The sequence below is a fragment of the Pseudonaja textilis genome, chromosome Z (genome assembly GCF_049901715.1).
Source record: "Pseudonaja textilis isolate UNSWEBS1 chromosome Z, rPseTex1.2, whole genome shotgun sequence".
In the NCBI taxonomy this organism is placed as follows: Eukaryota; Metazoa; Chordata; class Lepidosauria; order Squamata; family Elapidae; genus Pseudonaja; species Pseudonaja textilis.
Genome location: NC_142008.1, coordinates 112616136 through 112640192, shown reverse-complemented (window position 1 = coordinate 112640192; position 24057 = coordinate 112616136). Strand labels below are relative to the sequence as shown.

The 24057-nt window shown below is 38.5% G+C and overlaps 1 protein-coding gene across 1 annotated transcript in view; it reads right to left on the bottom strand.

Moving 5' to 3' along the window:
• Positions 1-421: 421 nt before the first annotated feature.
• The window catches only part of LOC113451726 (vomeronasal type-2 receptor 26-like), a 102076-nt gene continuing 78440 nt past the window's right edge, over positions 422-24057 (bottom strand). The window contains exons 2-6 of the mRNA XM_087917814.1: positions 11299-11584; positions 10024-10875; positions 3115-3342; positions 1913-2039; positions 422-1832 (exon numbers count right to left, since the gene is read on the bottom strand). Of these exons, the coding sequence (XP_087773940.1) occupies positions 934-1832; positions 1913-2039; positions 3115-3342; positions 10024-10875; positions 11299-11584 (2392 nt within the window). The 3' untranslated portion in view covers positions 422-933. The remainder of the gene's footprint in view (positions 1833-1912; positions 2040-3114; positions 3343-10023; positions 10876-11298; positions 11585-24057) is intronic.

Here is a 24057-nt window from a genome sequence, read left to right as displayed (position 1 = left end):
AATATCCTTTGTGTCTTTTCCTGAGATTCTTTTCTTCTAAAAATGATTGTGCTGTATAAAATAGCCCCTCATTTTTAGATATCAATTCAGCCATGGCTCACTGAGTCACCTCATCAACTGACACTTAGAACCACTGTGTGCTTCTCAATCAAGTGTTGCAAAACTATCTACTCAAACAAACATAGGACCATTGAACCTCCAGTTCAACACAGTTATTCAAGGGTTTCAAAACTCTTATTTACTCAACCAGATTTATAATCATGAAACATGCTGTTCTAATCTGTCATTATACTGTATTGAATCTCCTAAAATGAGACTATTACACAAATTGGATATTAGCATGTATTGGAATTCTGATGGAATTTATTTGAATTTACTAGAATTATTTTTATGCCAGAGATTTCTTTGACCTTTGCTATTGAGAAGAAGGCATATGGCCAGCTTTTGAATTTACTCCATGTTTTGTAGGTGATGACTACAAGTGGTGCGCATGAGGGAATACACTCTGTCTGATTGCTTCAGAAAAAAAAAACCATAGAACTTCCCTGTTTAAACAAATTCTCATTTGTATTTAACTGCACTTCTTTTTATACATTCCAGTGCATATGTATTAAGATGACCAGTAAAGACAAATTTACAATGCACATTTAATCGATACATTTAGTCAGAGCTTTCCATAATATACTAAAATATGTCATTATATCAATAATGTCAATAAATATGTCAGTACATTATTTTGTGCTGTAATTTATATATTTTTATAGACTCCAGTTATAATTGCCTTCCAAAAGGAAAAACTCTTCCAAGGTATCCAAATCTCAGGGCACAAGGAAACACAGAACATCACTGTCTCTGTACATTGTTCTCTGACTTAAATGTCAAAGCGGGGAACTTTTCCAACATGTATATAAAAAGGATATCAGGCAATATTTCTTAAAACTTTTTCTTTATGAGCTGATGTTTATCATTCAGTTCAGGTCTCATCACAATGATAAAGCACTTGGGAAGAAAGATACACATTAATAATCCAGCACTGGAGGAGATCATGGAGAAGATCTCTACTGCCAATGTATATTTTCCCCTTGTGCTTAGATAGGTTGGAATAAAGCACAGCCAAACACTGCAGAAAACCAACATGCTGAAGGTGATGAATTTGGCTTCATTGAAACTGTCAGGTAAATTCCTAGCTAGAAAAGCAGCAGAAAAGCTAATCAGAGCAAGAAAACCCATAAAGCCCAAAACACAGTAGAACATGACTGAGTTTTCATTGCACTCCAGGATGATTTCTTCAGACATTGAAAGCACATCAAAATCTGGAAATGGTGGGGATGTTATCAGCCACACAGCACAAAAACTTAATTGAACAAGGGAACAGGATAGTAGAATGAAACTGACCATCCTTCCCCCCACCCATTTCCTCAATCTGGAACCAGGTTTGGTGGCCAAAAATGCTAGAACCACAACAAAGGTTTTTGCCAATACACAAGAAATTGCCACAGAAAAGATGAGACCAAAAGCTGGTTGTCGAAAGAGACAAACAAACATATTGGGCCTCCCAACAAATAGAAAGACACAAAAGAAAGCGAGGAGAAGAGAAATTAGCAGTGTATAAGTGAGATTCCGGTTGTTGGCTTTGACGATAGGAGTGTCTTTGTGTTTGATGAAGATTGTGATTACCAAAGTTGTCATTAAAGAAAAGCAAAGAGAAAGAACAGTCAGACTGATCCCCAAGGGTTCTTCATAGGACAAAAAAGTGATCCGCTTTGGAATGCACATATTTTTGCCAGGATTTGGATATTGATCTTCAGGACATGGAGAGCAGTCATCCTGGTCTGAAAAAGAACACAGTGCAATTGATACAGTTGATTGTAGACAGTCTATATACATAGGGTTTTATTTGAAGATTTCCTACCCTTTTCCTTTGATATCTTCCCCTCTGGACATAGACGACAATCATAGCAACAAAACCACTGTCCTTCTTTCTTGGCCTTGCTTTGTCCTGTCTTACAAGGATCATTACACAAAGATACAGGTAATGCCTATCAATGAATGCAGAAAAGTATTTTAAGATACAGAGAGGAAAGGAAGAGCTTGGAGAGTTTACGTGATGACCCGTAGTGTCTCAAAAATAACACAAAAACTCAAACAGGAACCAAGGTCTTGTAATGCCTTCAACTTAACTTTGCTGTTTTATTAGTCCCAGTTTAAATTCAGAAAGTAGATAATGAAGCAAAAGGAAACCAAAAACAAATCTCATTGACCAAGAGTTCCAAGGCAAACCAAGATAATTAATCACAAATTCCAGGAAGATAACTGGGGAGAGTCCATTGGAAGAATGCCAACTAAGATAAACCTCATCCAATGAAAGCACTAATTTGACTCCAGTGTCTGTGAACATGCAGTTCCAAACTCTTATACAGAGCTCACAGCTGCAACCTATGAGGAGGATCATTGCCCTCTTCTCCTGAGTAGACCATGTCTTTCCCTGATCCTTTCCTCCCTGCGTGCCCTAGGATGGATAGGGGATGGGCCTGGATCATCCTCTGATTGCTCAGCTGGCTTCTGCCCTTCCCCAGCCTCCTCCATCACTTCTGGAGCGACACTTCCACTCCCTGTTGGCTGTTCCGCCTCTTCCTTAGAGTCAGTCTCCACCAGGGGCATGACGGTTACATGGAATCAACAGATTAAAAAGAAAGTAATGTTATATCATAATTTTAGAAGTAGTTGCTCTGAAATTATAATTAATTAAATATCAACAATAATTGTATTTATGGCCATTGATAATCATGATCACCACTTTTCAAAGACAATTTCTGTGCTGGTTAGTTAAAGTTGGTTTTCACAACTTCTGAATTTTGAAGTCAGCAAACTGATGAAATCTAGCAGCTTTTACTTCAAAACCATGAAAACCATTGTCCATAATTAACAGGGAGCCAGGAAAGGATAAAACATTCAATAGCAATTGCTGGAAATGTTAAAAAAAAATAATCTTACTGATACCTTTCCTTCTCTAGGATATTTGTGCCTAGGTTAGTCAGAGATAATGCTCTGAGACTTTCATCAATACAGATATTTAAATGAAGACAGACATATCTAGATTTAAAAGAAACTAACCCTATTAAAGCCTAACGGCCATGTGATGGAATCCATAGAAATATTGAAGAACTTCTCTGCTGGAGCTGTGGGATCTATCACTCCAACTTTGATCCTAGCAAAAGATTGGTTTGGGAATGTGATCCAGTTGATAATATCAAAACCACCAATGAATTCTCCATTTTTATCAAAGGAGATCTTTTCACCAACACTGTTGTTGAAACTCACTCTTCTCAAAAAAGGATGAACCTGAAACAGAGGCAATCAAAGATGAACAAAGGGTGAAAAAAATTCATAATTGTATGTTTACAAAAACACATTTGAATGTTTTTGTAAACAAAGAAAATATAAGCACTTTTTTATTTTAGTTGTAGGCCAGTATCAAACAATTAACATAACAATCATTAACATAGAATTGCAAAATAAAGAGCCAGCAAAAAAAAAAAAAAAGCTCTGTAGCTTAATTGCGAAAGCTACTTAAGCCAGATCACTTCTAATAAATATATAATAAATACTAGGATGTATAAAACTACCATATACCATAAGCACCCATTTCACACACCACCAAGGTAATATTTTAAAATGCAACAAACTAGGCTTCAGCAGTGTGTGAACTGAGAAATAAGAAGTAGAAATGATTTTTTTGAAAAGGCAGAGAAAGTGCAATCATATTTCCTGCATTTGCTGGATTATGACAAAGCAAAAAGAGTTCCTGGAAAACCATCTACTTCTGTTTCATTCACCATGCTAAAACCTTTGATAATGTGGATCACAACAATCTGTGGCAAGTTCTTTAAAAATAAGGAGTACCAAAACTCCATACCTGTCACCTGAGAAGGCTCATGTCAGCTCTGCCTGATTTGGCTTGGCACCTCACCTGTTTCCTGCCATCAAAGGCCAGAAAGGGGAGGAGAAAGCTGAAAATTCTGTGTGTGTGTCTGTGTGTGTGTGAGAGAGAGAGAGTGTGTGTGTGTGATGGGAAATCAGGAGGGGAAAACAACAAGTGAGAAAGACCTGCCAGATCCTGTTTGTACCAGCATCCCAAGCCCAAGCAACCTGAGTAATATGCGGATTATCCCCCAAATTTTAAATGTTCTCAAAACATGCTGACAAGCTCTGTTTCACTGGAAATGTGTGCATCTGTGTGTGTGTAATTGTGGGTGAACCTTTTTTGTACCTGGCAAATGTGGGTGAATTCAGAGCTGGCTTGATATTGCTACAATCAATACCTCTAGTAAAATAACCAAATGGAGTTAAGGGGCTTTCTTTCCTAAGGGATGAGGTTGGGCCAGGTCCAGTGGTGGGCTGTTGGATGATCAGCGAGGTTTAGGTGAATCCCTAGCTCCACCCACCTACCCATTGTGCTATGCATTCCCTAAATAAGTAACTTCCCCCCAGTCTAGGCTGCCCAGATGATTTCCATGCTGCTCTGCTATACTCATTGGAGCTGCCTGAGTCAATTAGCTGCTGTTTGAAGCTGCATTTCAGCACTAAAGTGGCTCATGACCAGCAAACTCCTTGTCAATAAAAGTGTATCCCCCCCTCTGGGCAGGTCTGACATCTTCATGTTAGCCAAAAATCAACGGTTAGAACTGGACATGGGACAACTGATTGCTTCAAAAGAGAGTAATAAGGACAACAAGGCTATCAGTGGTGGGATTCAAATTATTTTACTACTGGTTCTGTGGGCGTGGCTTGGTGTGCGTGGCAGGGGAATGATACTGTAAAATCTCCAGTCAGAGGTGGTATTTGCCTGTTCTCTGAACTACTCAAGATTTTCGCTACCGGTTCTCCAGAACTGGTCAGAACCTGCTGAATACCAAAGCACATCTTGTGAAATGCTAGGCTGGATGAATCACAAGACAGAATTAGGATTGCTGGTGGAAATATCAACAACCTGAGATATGCAGACGATACCACTTTAATGGTAGAAAGTGAAATGGTTCCCTTTTTTTTTAAATTAAAAAATACTGTTCAATTTTTTAAATTTTTTTTTTAAAATTTTTATTTTTTTGTTAAAATTTTAATCTCTTTTCTATCCTTAAATATCATGTTTAATTTTAAATTCTTTTTTCAATTTTTATATCTTTTTCAATTTCTTTTTTCAACTAAACATTTGAAAAATATAGTTTACTTACTTTAATTCTTTAGAAATTTTTAAATTCTTAATGATCTAAGAGAAAAAAATAAAAAACCACTGAAAAAGAGGAAGACACTTAAAACAGGAAAGATAGTGATGAATTGTTCAAGGGAACAAAGAACTCCTGTAAACTTTTAGCAACAGGGAAAACATTTAATTTTTTGGTTTTTTAGCAAACCAAAAAAAAGTAACTGAAATAGACACTGACATATAGTGACTTGCAAATATGTTTCAGCTTATGCCCACATAGCTCAAATACTTTGACAACCTAATGAGAAGAGAGGACTCATTGGAAAACACCCTGATGTTGTGAATGAGTGAAAGCAAAAGGAGAAGAGGATAGCAAAGAATGCTGTGGTGGGATTCAACTAATTTAACAACTGGTTTTTTCTAATGACCAATCGGGCAAGGCTGGGGGTGGGGTCATGTGACTGAGTGGGCATGGCCAACTCCATGTTATTCATGGCAAGGTGTGGCAGTGTGACAGGCTGAAGCAGTGGTGGTGATCACCGGAACCTTAGACTTACCTTTGTACAGCAACAGCCACAAGTGATTGTCCAATGCCTTTTCTCTTTCTAGGTCTCACTGTGAACAGTCAGGGTTTTCTAAAATATTTTAGCAGCAGGAAATGGTGGGCAGTTACTTATGGCCTTTGTTGGTACAGATGGGCACAACTCCAACTGGAGACTCCTGTCTTTGGCTGCTGCTGCAGCTTTCCTTGCACAAACAGCCTGAAGCCACTGCCTCTTTGCTGGCTCTAACAGCCTGCAGCCACTGCCTGGGGGTTGGACTTAATGATCTATGAGGTCCCTTCCAACTCTGGTATCTGTGCTAATGATCTGGAGACTACAGCCTCTTTTCTGGCACAAACAGCCTGCAGCCTCTGCCTCTTTGCTGAGGTAAAGGGTCTGCAGCTGCTGCCTCTTTGCTGGACTGAACCAAAATGGTTTTGTGCCAACAAAGAGGCAGCGGCTGCCATCTCAGTTTTGGCTGAACAAAGAGGCAGAGGCTGCAGGCAGTTCACACTGGTAAAGAGGTGAAGGAAGGCTCACCACGCAGGCAGATAGCTGAGCCACATGATTGGTAGTGGATAATGGTTAAAGAAGGCTTGGCAGGGAGCTGCACTGTGTGGAAGGCTGGGGTGAAGGCAGCCACGTGGAAGGGGCTGGGCCAGGATTTCAGAATTGATTGCAGCCTTGCAGGCACATCAGGCAGAGATCAGAGCAACTTAGCTGGGCCAGGGGCATCGTATGAGATGCCATGGTGAAGGCAGGCAACCTGTCTGGCCCACAGAGACCATGTGGTGGAGACAAGTGAGGGAGCCAGAAAACAACAGTAGCTATGCTGCAGGAATGATTCTAGGCTCCAACCAAGTTGGGTGGGGTGAGATGAGGAGTGATGGGGCAGGGTGAGGTGGGGCAAGTCAGTGATGTGATTTGCCAGTTCTCCGAACTGCACAAAAGCAACCAGTTTTCTTGAACCTGCAAAAACTGACTGAATCCTACCTCTCAAAGAATGAGATGGCTAAATAGTGTCATCAGCACAATGAACATTAATTTGGGCAAATTTGGGAAGACAGTGGATGACAGGGGGGTGGGATTGGCATGCTATGGTTCATGGGATTTCAAGACTCAGACAAGACTTAGTGACTCGATACCAGTACAATAATTGGGGCAGTACAGCAACCCTTAAGTACAGGTGTTCATTGTTCAGTGACTGCTTGTTCAGAAACCATCTGAAATCGTAACAGTGCAGAACAAGTGGTACTTATGACTTCCTTACTGTGCTCATATGAACACAATCCTGGAAGTTAATAATTGGCCTCGATTTCTGACTGTCATGGCAACCTACAGTTACTTGATTGTGATTTACAACATATCTTACTGGGTTTCTACAAGCAAAGTCAATAGGAAAGCTAGAAGGAAATTGGCAGTAGTGATCACATGAAGTTCATGCTTTAAAAACTATGCAATCCTCACTTAACAATGGTAACTGGGGTCTTCCAGAACTGTTATTGCTAAACCGCATGGTCAAGGGATGTCACAACTTATAACTGCCTCACTTAGCAATGGAAATTGAACTTCCAAAGACCATAATAAAGCAAGGTCTGCCAGTTAAATTTACAACATGATGGAAGATAGATTTACTTTTAGAAATTAAAGTCTAAAATTAATTTTAAAAAGAATTTTAGGAAACTATATTCTATTTCAGAAATAAAGTCTCTAGAAGCCAGGGGTCTGCTACCTTAAACACTCAAAGAGCCATTTGGACCCATTTCCCACAGTAAAGAAAACACTAGGAGCCAATAATTGAACAACTGGTATGATAAGGTGGGAGTAACCCACTCAATGTACTCACTCCCACCCAGTCATGTCTACCCAGCCAGTCAGTAGGCCAGAGAACCAGTTGTTAAAATGCCTCACCTCTCTCCTCCCAGCCATTTCTTGCCACAACCCGCCCTGAGTGTGTTATTCAGCTTTCTCCCTCTCTCTATTTCTCTCTCTCTCTCTCTTTCTCTTGGTCTATCTGTGTCATTCTCAGTGTCTCTCTCTTATTCTGATTCTGGTTCTCCAGCACCTCATCTCTATCTGGGTCTTGCTGTCAGACAGAAAGTAGCAGGAAATGGCAGGCAGCTACTTCTGGACTTTGTTGGTGCTGGAAACACACTGGTCTGACGTGCAACAATTTCAAACCCCGCATGGCTTTGACATCAAAAGCCAGAAAAGGGAGGAGGTGGATCTCCCTCTCTCTCTCTCTCTCTCTCTCTCTCTCTGTCACTGTCTCTGTCTTTCTATCTCTCTCTTTCTCTGTCACTCTTTTTTTTCTTTCTCTCTCTCTCTTTGTTTTTCTCTTTTTCTTTCTCTTTCTCCGTTTCTCTCTCTCTCTTTCTCTGTCTCTCTTTGTCTCTCTCCATGTCTCACCATCTCTTTCTGTCTGTCTAACTCTGTCACTCAGTGTCTCTCTCTGATTCTGATTCTGGTTCTGCATCACCTCATCTCTATCTGGGTCTCGCTGTCACACCGACTGCAGCAGGAAATGACAAGCAGCTACTTCCGGCCTTTGTTGGTGCTGGAAACACACGACCTGCTCTCCACCCCAAGCCACTGGTCTGACCTGCAACAATGTCAAACCCCACATGGCTTTGTCATACCTGGGGGTGAAGGAACCCCTGAACTGGTACTGGGTGGAGGGAATCTAATGTTCAGAGACTGATGAATCAATTAACAGCATGCTGATGATCAACTGGTTGGCAGACAGCTGAAAATCATCTGGCATTGGGGAGGTGGGGCATCACAACACCAGCAGCCTGCTGGCTTGGTATAAAAAGTCAGTGACATCCAAGATGTGAGAACGAGCCACTGCCGCTGCTGTTACCAGGGCCAATGGGGCAGGATCACATTGTGGCTCTGCTTTGTAAAGGGCTCCAGGAGGAGGAGTGGACCCCGTCTCCTCCATTGTGAAGCACACCAAATTTCCTTGTGCTTTACAAGGTGCTGTATGAGCAGCAGGCAGGCCATGGAGGTGGCAACAGGAATTGTGTCAGGAGCTGCAGGGGAGGGCTAAAAGAGCTGCAGGTTGCTGACCCCAGAAATAAGTAGTGGGAATTCAGGACTGAAGGGCAGTGCCATTTCTTTTATTGGATACAGAGTCAGAGTCAACATCTGCAGGAGCTGCTGGAACTTGAAATCCAGCATTGATTGGATACATGATTTAATGGCTTAAATGTCCATCATTTGAAATTTATTATTTTTTCATCTCATGGGAGTTTATATATCTCACAAAAAGTAGGCTCAAAATATTATCCCACCTTGATCTTCTTTTATTAAGTGCACTGAGATATTAAAAAGACCTTCACTCCCTTCCCTTTTCCTCTTAGACCCATGTTCTTGGAAGCATATAAAGTTGCTCTCATTTCATTTGCTCCAAAAATAAGCATGTGTTGTTGTGAATAACTGGGTGTAGAAATGGTCTATGAAGAGGCCAGAACCCTATGCCTCATGAAAAGGGAACATCAGCCATGGTGACACAGTGGTTGGAATGCAGTACTACTTCTGCTGACTTCTGGCTCACTGGATCAAGGGTGACACAGCCTTCCATCCTCCCAAGGTTGGTAAAATGAGGACCCAGATTATTCGAAACAATATGCTGACTCTATAAACTGCTTAGAGAGGGCTTTAAAACACTGTGAAGTGATATATAAGTCTAAGTGCATATACAACAACCACAACAATACTAACAATAACGACAAAAACACAGCTTCAGCAAATGATGTGGAGGCAGTAAATCACCTCCTTCCATTTATTTATAGACTAAATTTATAGAAAAAGAATGGAATGTAGTGAGGAAGTGGAGTCCAAGGAAAAAGAGGATGCATTTCAGAGAAGTAAACGACAATTCAGTTTGGATATTATGTCTGAGAAAAAGAGGAGAAAGACAACCCCTCCCTAATAATTCATTGAGTAAATTTTAGATACAGATAATAGAGTGCTCAGATTGACAAGGTTTTATCTATAGGTATAAAACAAGAAGAAATCATCTTAGAATTATCATCTGTCATTTTTGGATTTGGGCTTGACAGGAAGTATATTCTAAGGAATTTTGTAGAATGCCCTTTACAATTTTAATATCAGCATATGAATATTTTTTTATTACTGAATACATTATTACATCTCACTTTTTGATTTTCAGGCATCAATATTCCTGGAGAATATTGTTTGCTAGAGTTTATGGACACATGATGCACAACTACAGATATATTGGTTTCTGCACTACTCTGATAACAGACTTACCTGCCACCACAATTGATTATGAAAATGTTTCCATCTTTCTTTCATCCTTATTGATACTCTGGATTTGAACAGAGAGAGAGATTGCAAAGCATGTGCCACAGCATAGACTGCATTGTAAATATTGTAACTCTGGCCACTCATTAGTGTTTCAAACACAGATGTGGGAAGATTCTGAAGCCTCTCCAGTCCAGTACATTTCTTCTCAGAGGTCTCCGTTTTTGAGTTTGGAAAGAAACAATTGAATGCCTGTTCCCAAAAATCTTTCCGAAAATGATCATTCTGGTTGTTGTTTGGATTCAAGTTTTGAAGAAATTCTTGGAAGTCTTGGATCTGCTTTGTGTGAACGGCAAAGGATAAAGCACCATGTAGGAAATGTATCTCCCAAGATTTTTGAATGGCAGTTGATGTATAATCTGTCTGAGCATTTATAAGCCAGATCTTATTCTTCTTTGGTATATCCTCCACTTCTGAAAACTGGAGTAAAGTTCTCAGATCTTGTAAGGACCTAATTTCACCATATAAGATTATCACATTGGCTGTGCTGTTCATGAGATCATGATATATATGTAATCCTTCATCTATAATATCAGTAAAATCACTGTTTAAAGCCACATTTGGTAACTCTGCTATGAATTCAGTGCAGATACCGTGCTTGGAAAATGTGGGGAGCACCTCCTGGAGGAATTTTTCTCCTTTTTCATCCTTTACTACAACAATTCCAATCCAGATCCATCTAAAATACAGCAGCAACTTCAGGAGGCCCTTGCTTTGGTGGGATTCATTTGGAAACATTTGTTGGAAGAACACTGCTTGAGTCTCTTTATCTATGACAGGAGCAAATCCATAGGTCAGCTACAAAAAAATAAACATATGAAATTGCAAACATCTATGTGACCTTCTGAAAACTTATACATTCATTTGATTCCTTCAGTATCTTTGACCTTATATACTGCAATTATGCAACCAGCTGGGTTTTTTTAGGAAATATCAACAAGATGTCACCCTTGTGGTATCTGTAAATACATTTTTCTGAAGTAGTCTCATTGTGAATATTTCAAATTTTAACCATAGTTTAGTGTCTGGAATTGGGGGATACCTTGCTGTGTCAGATATCCCCATTTCCTGTTCAGAATTACAATTGTTCATGCTGCTGCAATGATTCTATCAAACAGAAAATATTATCTAGGAATCTGAATGGTCACTCCTCTTTACAAAGAGAAGCATATAGATGTTTGTGGAATATAGATGATAATGTATATCTTCAGTACATCTTACCTGAGGTACTTTGTAGATGCACAATACAGTTGCCATGTGAAGAGAGATGTCAGATGCCCCAATGGCTGCAGTCAACATTTTTGCGATCCCACATTTGTAGTTAGGGATGATTTTTCCCTGAGTGAAAGGCAGCAACATTGAGGCAAAGTAAGTCCAACTTGGACTAAAATTGCTGTTAAAAATGTGGAAGCCCATTGTGACATTGGGTAGAATCTGGAGGTTTTCATTAATCTCTTTTACAGAAAAAGCTAAGGTCAGAATATGCTGGTAACTCTGAAAAACTATTCTGTAAGGCAAAATAAAACAACACAGTAAGAAAGGTTTGTTTCACATTATGTGCCTTGCAATCCTTCAGTAATGCATATTTTGTGGAAAGTATTTAATAATTCTTATTTCTATGTTCTACTATTATATGCAAAAGGAAATTGCTACTTTTTGGTTCCAGAAATATCAGAGAAAACTTATCATGGAAAATATGTGTTTTCCCTTCCTTAACTGCAGTAACAGCTTCATAAATAGAAGCATACATATATGTATATTAATAGATATTAAGATGTGATTTGTTATAAATGGAGGTTTGATCTCTATTTTAACTATTTCAACTTTACTTGGAAATTTGAAGTAAAATATAATTTACATAAAATTATAGACATCCTATTTTAGATATTCTTTTCTGGAGTTTTTGTCATTAGAGGAAAATATTTCAAGCTTCATGTGATTTACCAACAAGGTTCAGAACTTGACAATAAATTAATGATGTACTTACATAAGTCCATCATGAAATGCCTGAGAAGGATCTTGAATGAAAACAATGGGACTAGAAAATGCAAGGAAAGCAGAAATAATGCCAGCAATATTAATGTCTCCAAGCTGATGATAGGTGTACTGAATAGGAAGAGGCTCCTGAAAGTCACATTGAAGGGTAGGAGTCTTACACTCCACTTCAGGCAGTGCTATTAATAGTAATTTCATGAATACTAACATCTTCCATGAGAGTCTTGTTTCTGTGTACAAATGCCTCACTCTACAACAAGATGTTTGAAGTAGATTAGTCAGATCTGCCTTCTGGAGATGTTTTTCAGAAAAAAATTAGAGAGTGCAACATAGTAATAAATCAGCAGACAGAGCTTTGGGGCTCCCAGCCATGAGTTGGAATAAGATGGGGACAATAAATAATATTATTAGGTGGTCCTATTTTCATAGAGTCCCATAGGATTTGGGGGAGATGAATTGGATAATTCCATAATGATAGTGAGACAGTCACATATATGAACAAGTTCAAAACATGTGAGGACTTGGAGAGGCAGGAATGCATGAGCCACAAGACAAAAATAAAATAAAATCGTTAGATCCATAAAGTTAAATGGATATGTAAATATATGTATGTGTAAAGGCATTACTATAATTCTATTCCATTCCATTCCATTCCATTCTATTCTATTCTATTCTATTCTATTCTATTCTATTCTATTCTATTCTATTCTATTCTATTCTATTCTATTCTGCCTGTTACTCATTATGATATTGTAAGCATTCAATAATATTTAAAAGAGTCTTCACATTATTTCGTTGCTGTCTTTTTGACAGAAAGCCTGCTTGATCTTCGTGTATATACCTGTAAAATGTTCTTTAGTCTTTCTACCAAAATGGCAGCTAAGGGTTTGTAATCCATGTTTAATAATGCAATTGGTCTACAATTCTTTGTCTTTCTAACATTTTGACCCTCCTTTGGTAGCAACACAATGTCCACGTCTGGAATATTCCTTCTTTCCCCCATAGCATATCATTTACTCTGTTTGATAGTGGTTGGAGAAGTTCATCCTCAAACACTTATAATATTGGCTCCAATATCCTTTGTGTCTTTTTCTGAGATTCTTTTCTTCTATAAAAGATTGAACTATATAAAATAGCCCCTCCTAAGCATTTTACTAGCATCCCATACTGTCATTAAGCTTTTCGCTTTACCTATATTATTCTCAAAGTATTCTTGCAGTTCCTTTTTATAATCTATTAAAATCCTTTCTTTTTGTAGAATAGCTTCATTTAATCTCCATCTAAAACTCGAATACTTTGCTCTTAGAACCAGAAGTACAGTATTATGATCAGAAAAAGATTTAGGCAGAATGTCTACTTTCAGAATTTTATTTGTGAGATTTTTAGATATCAATTCTGCCATGGCTCACTGAGTTACCTGATCAACTGGCACTTAGAATCACTGTGTGTCTCTCATTCAAGTGTTGCAAAACTATCTATTCAAACAAACATATGACCATTGAACCAACGGTTCTATGCAGTTATTCAAGGGTTTCAAAACTCTTATCTACTCAACCAGATTTATGATCATGAAACATGCTGTTCTACTCAGTCATTATACTGCATTGAATCTTCTAAAAGGAGACTATTACACAAATTGGATATTAGCATGTATTGGAATTCTGATGGAATTTATTTGAATTTACTACAATTATTTTTTGTGCCAGATATTTCTTTCACCTTTCCTATCGAGGAGAAGGTATATGCCAGCTTTTAAATTTACACCATGATTTGTAGGTGATGACTACAAGTGTTGTGCATCAGGGAATACCCTCTGTCTGATTGCTTCAGAAAAAAAAAACATAGACCTTCCCTGTTTAAACAAATTCTTATTGGTATTTAACTGCACTTCTTTTTACACATTCCAGTGCATATGTATTAAGATGACCAGTAAAGACAAATTTGCAATTCACATTTAATCGATATATTTAGTCAGAGCTCTCCATAATATACTAAAATATGTCAGTATATCAATAATGTGAATAAATATTTCACTACTGTTAGGAATGTAAGTCTCCTAACAGTTATTTGGGTTGGAAATATATAAACGAGGATAGAAATTATCTTTAAGAGCATGCTAAAGCTGTAACTGGGTGTGGTTCCGAAAATGGCCGTAAGATGGAGCCAGAAACCTGGGTTGTTTAGAGTGCCTCAGTGAATCTCTGTTTCCTTCTGTTGGAGAGAATATTGCCATTCAGGGTTGCCATCTGGCCATTTTTCCGGCCAAATTCGAGACATGGCCATATAGAAGTCTGCTTGGCCTTGAAAAAAATGATGTCTCTGGCCAAATATATGTTGCTGGAAATTTGGCCGTATGAAAGTTGCTTGGTCGTGAAATGGAAATTTTGGCTGAATACCGGTTTTCAGTTCTGTGCCCACCAGCCCCAATTTGCGGCTATATGGCAGGTCTGACCTCATCCCCGGGGGTGGTGGTAAATCTTGCAGCAGCCTACGGGTGAGGGAAGTCTTCCCTCAGCAGTGACCTGAGGGAGAAAGGAACGTGGGGTGGGGGGAAAGCTCGCCTCAGCGGCTCCGCCATGAAGCGCCTCTTTCCGGCACGCCTCGCCTCACTGCTTTTTATATTTGCGCTTTGTGAAGGAATCCTTAAAATACCCCTCCAAAAAATAATAATAATGAAAAAATAAATAAATCATGGTGCCTTGGCTTGCTTGCCCCTTGGCCGAGGACCATGCCCGGAGCGGCATCAGGGAAGGAAATTCCTGCCCAATTAATCACGCCCGACCCTCCGTGCAAAAGCAAAAAAGCTCCTTTTTTTATTCTTGCAAGCTCCTTTTGTTGTTGTTGTTGTTGTTGTTGTTGTTGTTGAAATTTTCAAGCTCCTTTTATTTATTTTTGCAAGCTTCAGCATTTGTGTGTGTGTGTGTGTGTGTGTGTGTTTTGCAAACCGGGAACCTTTGCATCACTTTCTCCCCATTGCAATTATTCTGATTTTTTATTTTTTATTTTTTAATTTAATTTTTCCCTCGGTCCACCCCTTTCCTTGATTCTTGCATGCTCCCGCCACCTTTGGAAAGCAGCAAAAGCAAAAGATACCCCCATGGCTGGAACCTTGGCGGCTTTTTCTCCCTCTCTCATCTCTTTCGCTCTCTTCTCCTCTTCGGGCAGCATCTGTCTTCACCTCTGCCTGGCGCCTTTTGTCCTGCATCCTTCTTCCTTGGCTGACAGCTCTGCCTCCGCAGCCACTGCTGCAGCTGCCGTCGCCGAGCCATGGCCCCGGTGCCCCTCCGGCGCCCCTCCAGCACCCCAGACAAGCGCAGGACTGCTTTTAGGGGCTCCCGCGAGGGTCTGGTTTGGGATCTGAGCCCCTTCATTCCACCCCACTCCAGCTTTCGGCTCACATGCCTCTCTCTCACTCTTGCTCCTTTTCCCCTCTGCCTGGAGATGCACCTCAGACACGCCCTGCGAGAACCCCACCCCACCCCAACCTTCGTGCAAGGGGCACAACTTGGGGAATGAGAGAGAATGAGCCAGCAAGGAGGAGGAGGAGAGGCAGCTGAGAAGCAGAGCACAGGGAGCGGGAGGTGCTGGAGATGGGTGAGTGCTGCACGTGATCCTAAGCCCCCTGGTTGACTATTTTTTTTATGATTTGATTATTTAAAAACAGTTAAAAAAAACAAAAAAAACAATATATCCTCATGTTACATTGCATAAAAAAATTTGGCTGGAAAATTTGGCCATGAGAGAAAATAATTTGGCCAAGTTTGGCCGTATTTTGACTTGAGTTCAGCTAAAGAGCCAAGCTATGATCTGGCAACCCTGTTGCCATTCCTTCTAATGACTGTTACTGATCATTGATATAAGTCTGTTACGGAATGGTTTTTTGATACTGGACTTTGATATTTGGATTATCCGTGGACTGGACACTGACTGATTTACCCGTGAATGACTTGAACTGCTTATCTTGGACTTTTCTTAACTGTTTACTGGAAGTAAAAACCTACATTTTACTATACAGTGTATCTGTATGCTGGTTGTGTGTTATTCTTCACCACTCTCACTACGTCTCCCTGTATGCGCTCATTCTCCTAATGGGAAATTACCTCAACACTGGTTATTGGCCCAGGCCATACCAGGCCCAGATAAATGAGAGTTGGTGTGAATGCACAGTACTGTATACAGACAGCTGTTTACTGTTTAATTGTGGGTTACTATCCTGGTAAAAGATGGTACAAGACACTTCAACAAGTCTATCACTGATAATCCGGTTGGATCGAACAAACTATGTTTCCTGGTCTATGAAGTGCAGCCTACTTCTGCTTAGAGAAGGGTTATGGACTGTAGTTCAAGATCCAGAAATGCTTGGAAATGCTTGGAAATGCTTGGGATCCAGAAAATGAGGACAATGCTAAGAAGCTTGCTGACTTTAAATGGAACAATGAACGAGTTCTTTGTATAACTGGACTAACACTGAGTGACCAGCAGCTAGTCCATATTTGTGGAGAAGAGTCTGCTGCTATGTGTTGGTTGTATTTGAAGAGGATTTATGTTCGTGACAGTGTAGGTGCACACATACATCTTACACATAAACTGTTTAGAGCACGTCTTCTGAAAGGTGGAGATATGTTAGCTCATTTGAACTTCATGAAAAGAACGTTTCAAGAGCTACATGAAAAGGAACTGATATTTTCAGAGCTGCATCAACTTTCCATCATTCTTTCCTCATTGGATGAAAGTTATGATTACGTATCTTCACTGGAAGTCCTGACCAAAGATAAATTGAAATTGACTGACATAACCAGAAGGTTGTTAGAAGAAGCAAGAAGACGACTGGACAGGGACCAACTGAGGAAGGAACAACCGCAAGAAGAGAATTTGTCTTCAACTGCCTATACAGTTAGGAAATATTTTTTTTGTGGGGCTAGAGGACATATAGCTAGATTGTGTAAGAAGGGAAAACAACAGAATACTGGTAATCACCAGAAGGCCAAGAAGAATGTTAGTTTAGCTATGTCTAGCAATTCAACAGTAAACCATGATTTGTGGGTTGTTGATAGTGAAGCATCTCAATGCATTACTAAAAAAAATAGAGAGAGGTTTGTAAAGATGTCCACGAATAAGCAACATGTATCATTGGCAAATGGTTGGAAGATGAAAGCATCTGGTGAAGGTACTGCATATTGTTCATGTGTAAATGAGAATTTAACCATGTTTTATATACCTAAACTGAAATTTAATTTGTTATCAGTAACGGCTTTAGTTAATCTTGGTTATGTAGTAAACTTTAGGGGAGATAACTGTATAATAGAGAAAGAGGGTGAAAGTGTTACTGCTACTTTAGAGAATGATTTATATGTGATACATGATGATCAGTTGAAGATGGCTAACTCAGTTTATAACAAGGTTAAGCCACATGAAGAATGTATATGCTCACTGCGTAGACGTCTGGGGCACATTAATTTCAAAATGCTCAAACAAACTGTAAAATTGGCAGAGGGAGTAAAATTGAAACTCTGTACCAAGTATTTAAACTGTAATGCTTGTAGCCAGGATAACAGCAAAGTTACTCCAGCAAACAGATTTAATGGTTTTAAGACCAAAGAATCTTTAGAGGTTGTGTTTGGTGACATAATTGGTCCTAAGAAACCTAGTTTAGGAGGTGCCTGCTCTATTTTGAGTACAATGGACCATAACTCAAGATACGGTTTCTGCTATCTCATGAAAAACAAAACAGAAACATCCCAACATTTCTTTAACTGGCTAAGGTTTGCAGAGAGAAAAATGAGGAGTAAAGTAATTACTTTAGTTACTGATAATGGGACTAAGTTTGTTAACAAAAGGTTCCAAACTATGTTGAAACTGGCTGGTGTTGAGCATAAACGTTCTGCACCTTACAGACCACAACATAACTCGTTTGTAGAACGAAGACGGCAAACATTACAAGCCATGGCTCGCACTATGTTATCTGATTCAGGTTTGCCTGAAACACTGTGGGGTGAAGCCATAATACATAGTAATCATGTTTTAAACAATGTAGTTAACAAACTGGTGAATTGCCATTCACTCGTTGGCATGGCAGAAAACCAAATTTAAGTTATCTACACACATTTGGAGCTCCAGCATGGGTGCATATTCCCTTAAAAGTAAGACTGAAAGGGCAACATAGAGCTAAGAAGTTATTTTTTGTAGGTTATGAGGCCAACCATAGATTGCTTAGATGTTGGGATCCAGGCACAGCTCATGTTCACTGTAGTGCTAGTGCAAAATTTCTTGAGCAAGTTGGGTGGGATAAACTGGAACAGGAATCCAGCAATGATATTATTATTTTTATTATTTTGAAAATTTTTATTGATTTTTAAGAACAAACATAAACAAGCAAAACATAAAAAATGAAAACATAAAACATCTTTTTTGAAAGCGGCATGATCCCGGGTTACATCCGTTCGTACAGACTCAAATTCAAGTTCATGCTCATTTTTATATTCCATTTCATATCTTATTACTATTCTACATTTTCTATATAGCTTCTCCCCTCTTTTAACTTCCCTAATTTTATTTTATTTTATTTATTTATTTATTTATTCAAATTGTTATATTTATATTCTCTGTTTCAACTATCTACTATCTTTTCTCATTAAACGAAATTTCTCCTGTAATCACTGATTGGAGTATGATGCCTTTATATCTTTCCCCTAAAATTATAACACTTAATATAATACATAACTTCCATTCGGATTCTGCTTGGTACACTCTAAAGCTACACATTGTATTTTAAAAAAAGAAAAAATTATAAATGTATAATATGATTAAAACAACAACCCATTCCATTTCAATTCTATCATTAATATTAATATTCATTTAAATCTTAACATTTTACACATTACTTTTCAGATAGATATCATGTTCCTACAGGGACACTTATAAACATTCCATAGTTAGTTCCCCCCACTTCACTTATATTTTATAAAACACTGAGTAATTAAAATGTTCCCGTTCCTTCTTAGTTCAATTCTCTCATTTATTTTATTTCATTTATTTTGTTCACAAAAGTTTCACTAATTTACATTGACTATTTTATCCCTCTTTTTAATCATATGTTGTTTCCCAATTTTCTAAGATTATTTCTATTACAAATATAACAATACAATCTTATATACCTTCACAGAATCCCTTTTTCAGTTAATTTTCACTCATTATCCCTGAATAGGTCCTGTTTCTTTACATCTTGCTCCAAACCTTTGTAACTTCTCTTCCTTTCCTTGTTCCCCTTCTTTTCTCTCTCCTTTGTAGCCCCCTGTCTCTCCACCTCCATTTCCCTCTTCTGTATTGCCCTTTTCTGTTGCTTTCCAACATTATATCCACTTTTCAAATTATTTTTCCCTTTTTTGGCTGTTTTTTTAAGTCTTAAATTCTCCATTCTTTTTCCCCCCCTTTCCCCTTTCTTCCCTAGATAAAGTTACTTGTTCATGGCTTCTTCTTTGTCCCAATCTTCTTGTTGCACAGTCTTTTCTTGTAATTTCTTGTAGTTACAGATCACCATTTCTAAGAATTGAAAAACAGAGCCAAAGGAGCCCTTTCCTTCTTGTACCTCTTCTTTATATTTTTTAAATTCCATTTTCAGTTTATCCAAGGTTAATGCCATTGTAGAATTTTTTAAACAACAACCCAATTGTTTTTAGTCATTCAAATATAATATCCAAAAATCCAAAAGTCACCAAGCAATCCAAATACAAACAAATTGTTTCTTTTTACACTTTCTTCTTTTCTCACTTTCTATTCCTGGGGTTACTATTTAGTTACAAAGTTCCAGTTAAAATATATCTTTTAGAAGTCATATTAAGATTTAATTTTAGATTCTTTTTAAGTACAGGCAATCACCTCCTTCCAGATCTTGCCCTTATTCTTTTCCTCCCCCTTCCTGCTTATAAAAAAAGGATTTGTTAGTGTCAAGAAATCTTTGTTGTCCCTTTGGCAATTAATTATATTTTCAGCTTAATGCCTATTAGTGCCAAAGTGGATTTTTCCAAATTCTTGTTCAACTCTCTTTGTTGTCAATGTAAGGAAGGAGAGAGAAGGAAAAAAAAAACTTTCCCTTTTCACTTTCATTCGCTGCTTCCGACTCTTCTTTGGGAGCAATGTTATCTTTTATAAAATTTAAATTCCAGGGTACCTTAGTTGTTGCTTTTTATCCCAGTCAGCCAAAACTTTCATTTCTTAACTTCCTCCTGCACTTTCTTTTACGGTTCAGTCCTTCTTTGAGGCGGCCATCTCTGACCGCCGCTCTACCACCTTCGGGAAAGGGAATTTGACCAGCCAAGGAGGAGAGATGCGGCTCCCCTTGACCCTGCTGGCACTCCACCATCTTCACCACCTCTACGGGGTGGCTTAGCCCTGTAGCCAGCAGGCTTGGGGCACTCCAGCAGTGAGCCCAGGCAGAAACTGCACATGATCGCGGATTCCTGCCTGCCGCCGAAGCCTTGCAAACTGGAACTCCAGCAATGATATTATTATTGACATCCAAATAGTCCCTAAAGTTAAAATAAGTAAACCATGAATAGCCATTAAAGATGAAGCACAGGAGGAAGTAGGAGAACAGGCACAGGAGGAGAGAGAAGAACAGGAGCAGGTGGAACAGGAAAGTCCACGAGTAAGCCCTGTATTACCAAGACGTTCAACCCAAGTAACATGACCACCTGATAGATATCAGGCTAGTGTTGTATGCCAAGTGAATACAGTTCCGAGTAACTATAGTGAAATAAACCTGTTTCTGCTAAGGATCAGACTGCTGGCCGAAAGCAATGGATGAGGAACTGGAATCATTAAAAAAGTTGGAGGTATATGAAAATGTTAAGTTACCACCAGGTAAACATGCCATAGGATGTAAATGGATATATAAGCTTCAGACAGGTGCGGATGGGAAAGTTACCCATAAAGCCAGGTTAGTAGGGTTCAATCAGACAGCAAATGACTATGATGATGAGGTGTTTGCACCTAGTCTGAAGGCTACTACATTAAGGGCAGCATTAGTGTGGGCAGTTAAGGAGGAATACATTTTAAATCATTTGGATGTAGAGGCAGCATATCTGCATGCACCGTTGCAACACACTATTTATTTAAAGAAACCTTTAGGTCTCAAAAATGATAATACAACTGATTGCTGGAGATTGAAAAAGAGTCTTTATGGCTTGAAGCAATCAGGATATGAGTGGAACCAATGTATAGTTAAAGAATTAACTAAGATAGGTTTTGTAGCTGGCATGGCTGATCCATGTTTTTTTTTTAAAGGAAAGTAATGGTGTAATTAAAATGTAAAGTAAAATGGTGTAAATATTGTTTACTGATGACATAGCATTAATCCCCAAAACTGAACAAGAAGCTATTAAAATAATCTCACTGTTAGAGAAGAAATTTAAGATAAAACAGTTAGGAGAAATCAAACAATATCTTGGTTTAAAGATAGGTAAAACTAGGGGAGGATACAAGATCTCACAGGCAGATAAAATTAACCAATTACTAAAAAGTTTTAAAATGGAACTTTGTAAGCTGGCTAAGACACCGATGAGCCAGGAGTTTTACCAAAGTGATATTCAAAGTCCTATTTTTGATAAGAACATTTGTCAGTCCTTCTTTGATAGTTTATCTTATCTGAGTAATTGGCCAAGGCCAGATATTACATTCCGTGTTAACCAATTAGCGACATTTAACACTGAGCCAACTGTAAGGCACTGGCAAGCTGCTAAACATGTGTTAATATATCTGAAGCAAACAATGCCTTATGCATTGTATTTGGAACCAAAAGATGAACTGAGTTTAACTGCATATGCTGATGCAAGTTTCACTACAGACATAAACATATGAAAATCTACATCGGGTACTGTAGTATTATTGGGGAAAGTGTTGATTGGATGGAGGTCTCTAAGACAGAAACATCTAAGTTTGTTAACAATGGAAGCTGAATTCTCATGTTTATCTTTATTATGTACAGATTTAGTTTGTTATAAACAATTATTAATTGACATGGGAATTGATGTAACAGATTCTATTTTTGTTTATGAAGATAACCAATCAGAAATATAGATTTCTCCAAATATTGCTGTTAAAACAAGATCGAAACACACAGATTTTAGATATTTAAATGTGAGACAATGTGTGCAAAGTAAAATGATTAAGCTGTAATACTGTATGTCAGAAAACAATATAGCAGATCATTTTACAAAGGCCCAAGGCTCTATAAGGCATAAGGCTTTCTCCAAGGATTATGGACTTAGAATGTAAGGTTGTATATATTGTCGTACCCAAAAGGGGAGAATGTTAGGAATGTAAGTCTCCTAACAGTTATTTGGGTTGGAAATATATAAACAAGGATAGTCATTTTAATACTGTATCTTTAAGAGCATGCTAAAACTGTAATTGGGTGTGGTTCTGAAAATGGCCATAAGATGGAGCCAGAAACCTGAGTTGTTTGGAGTGCCTCAGTGAATCTCTGTTTCCTTCTGTTGGAGAGTATTGCTGTTCCTTCTAATGACTGTTACTGATCATTGATGTAAGTCTGTTACTGAACTGTTTTTTGATACTGGACTTTGATATCTGGATTATCCCTAGACTGGACACTGACTGATTTAACTGTGAGTAACTTGAACTGCTTATCTTGGACTTTGCTTAAATGTTTATTGGAAGTAAAAACCTACATTTACTGTACGGTGTATCTGTGTGCTGTTTGTGTGTTGTTCTTCACCACTCTCACTATGTCTCCCTGTAGGCGCTCATTCTCCTAAAAGGGGAATTACCTCAATAAATACACCATTTCATGCTGTAATTTATATTTTTATAGACCCCAGTTATAATTGCTTTCCAGAAGGAAAAAAACACTTCCAAGCTATCCAAATCTCAGGGGACAGGAAAAACAGAACATCACTGCCTCTGTACATTTTTCTCCGACTTAAATGTCAAAGTGGGGAAATTCTCCAACATGTACATATAAACAATATCAGACAAACGAAAAGATTTCTTAAAACTTTCTCTTTATGAGCTGATGTTTATCATTCAGTTCAGGTCTCATTACAATGATAAAACACTTGGGAAGAAAGATACACATTAATAATCCAGCACTGGAGGAGATCATGGAGAAGATTTCCACTGCCAATGTACATTTCCCCCTTGTGCTTAGATAGGTTGGAATAAAGCACAGCCAAGCACTGCAGAAGACCAACATGCTGAAGGTGATGAATTTGGCTTCATTGAAACTGTCAGGTAAATTCCTAGCTAGAAAAGCAGCAGAAAAGCTAATCAGAGCAAGAAAACCCATAAAGCCCAAAACACAGTAGAACATGATTGAGTCTTCATTGTACTCCAGGATGACTTCTTCAGACTTTGAAAGCACATCAAAATCTGGATACGGTGGGGATGTTATCAGCCACACAGCACAAAACTTAATTGAACAAGAGAACAGGATAGTAGAATGAAACTGATCATCATTCCCCCTACCCATTTCCTCAGCCTAGAACCAGGTTTGGTGGCCATAAATGCTAGAACCACAACAAAGGTTTTGGCCAATACACAAGAAATTGCCACAGAAAAGATGAGACCAAAAGTTGGTTGTTGAAAGAGACAAACAAACATATTGGACCTCCCGACAAATAGAAAGACACAAAGGAAAGAGAGGAGAAGATAAATTAGCAGAGTATAAGTGAGATTCCGGCTGTTGGCTTTGACGATAGGAGTGTCTTTGTATTTGATGAAGATTGTGATTACCAAAGTTGTCATCAAAGAAAAGCAAAGAGAAAGAACAGTCAGACTGATCCCCAAGGGTTCTTCATAGGACAAAAAAGTGATCCGCTTTGGAATGCACATATTTTTGCCAGGATTTGGATATTGATCTTCAGGACATGGAGAGCACTCATCCTTGTCTGAAAAAGAACACAGTGCAATGGATACAGTTGATTGTAGACAGTGTAGAGTCATAGGGTTGTATGTGAAAATTTCCTACCC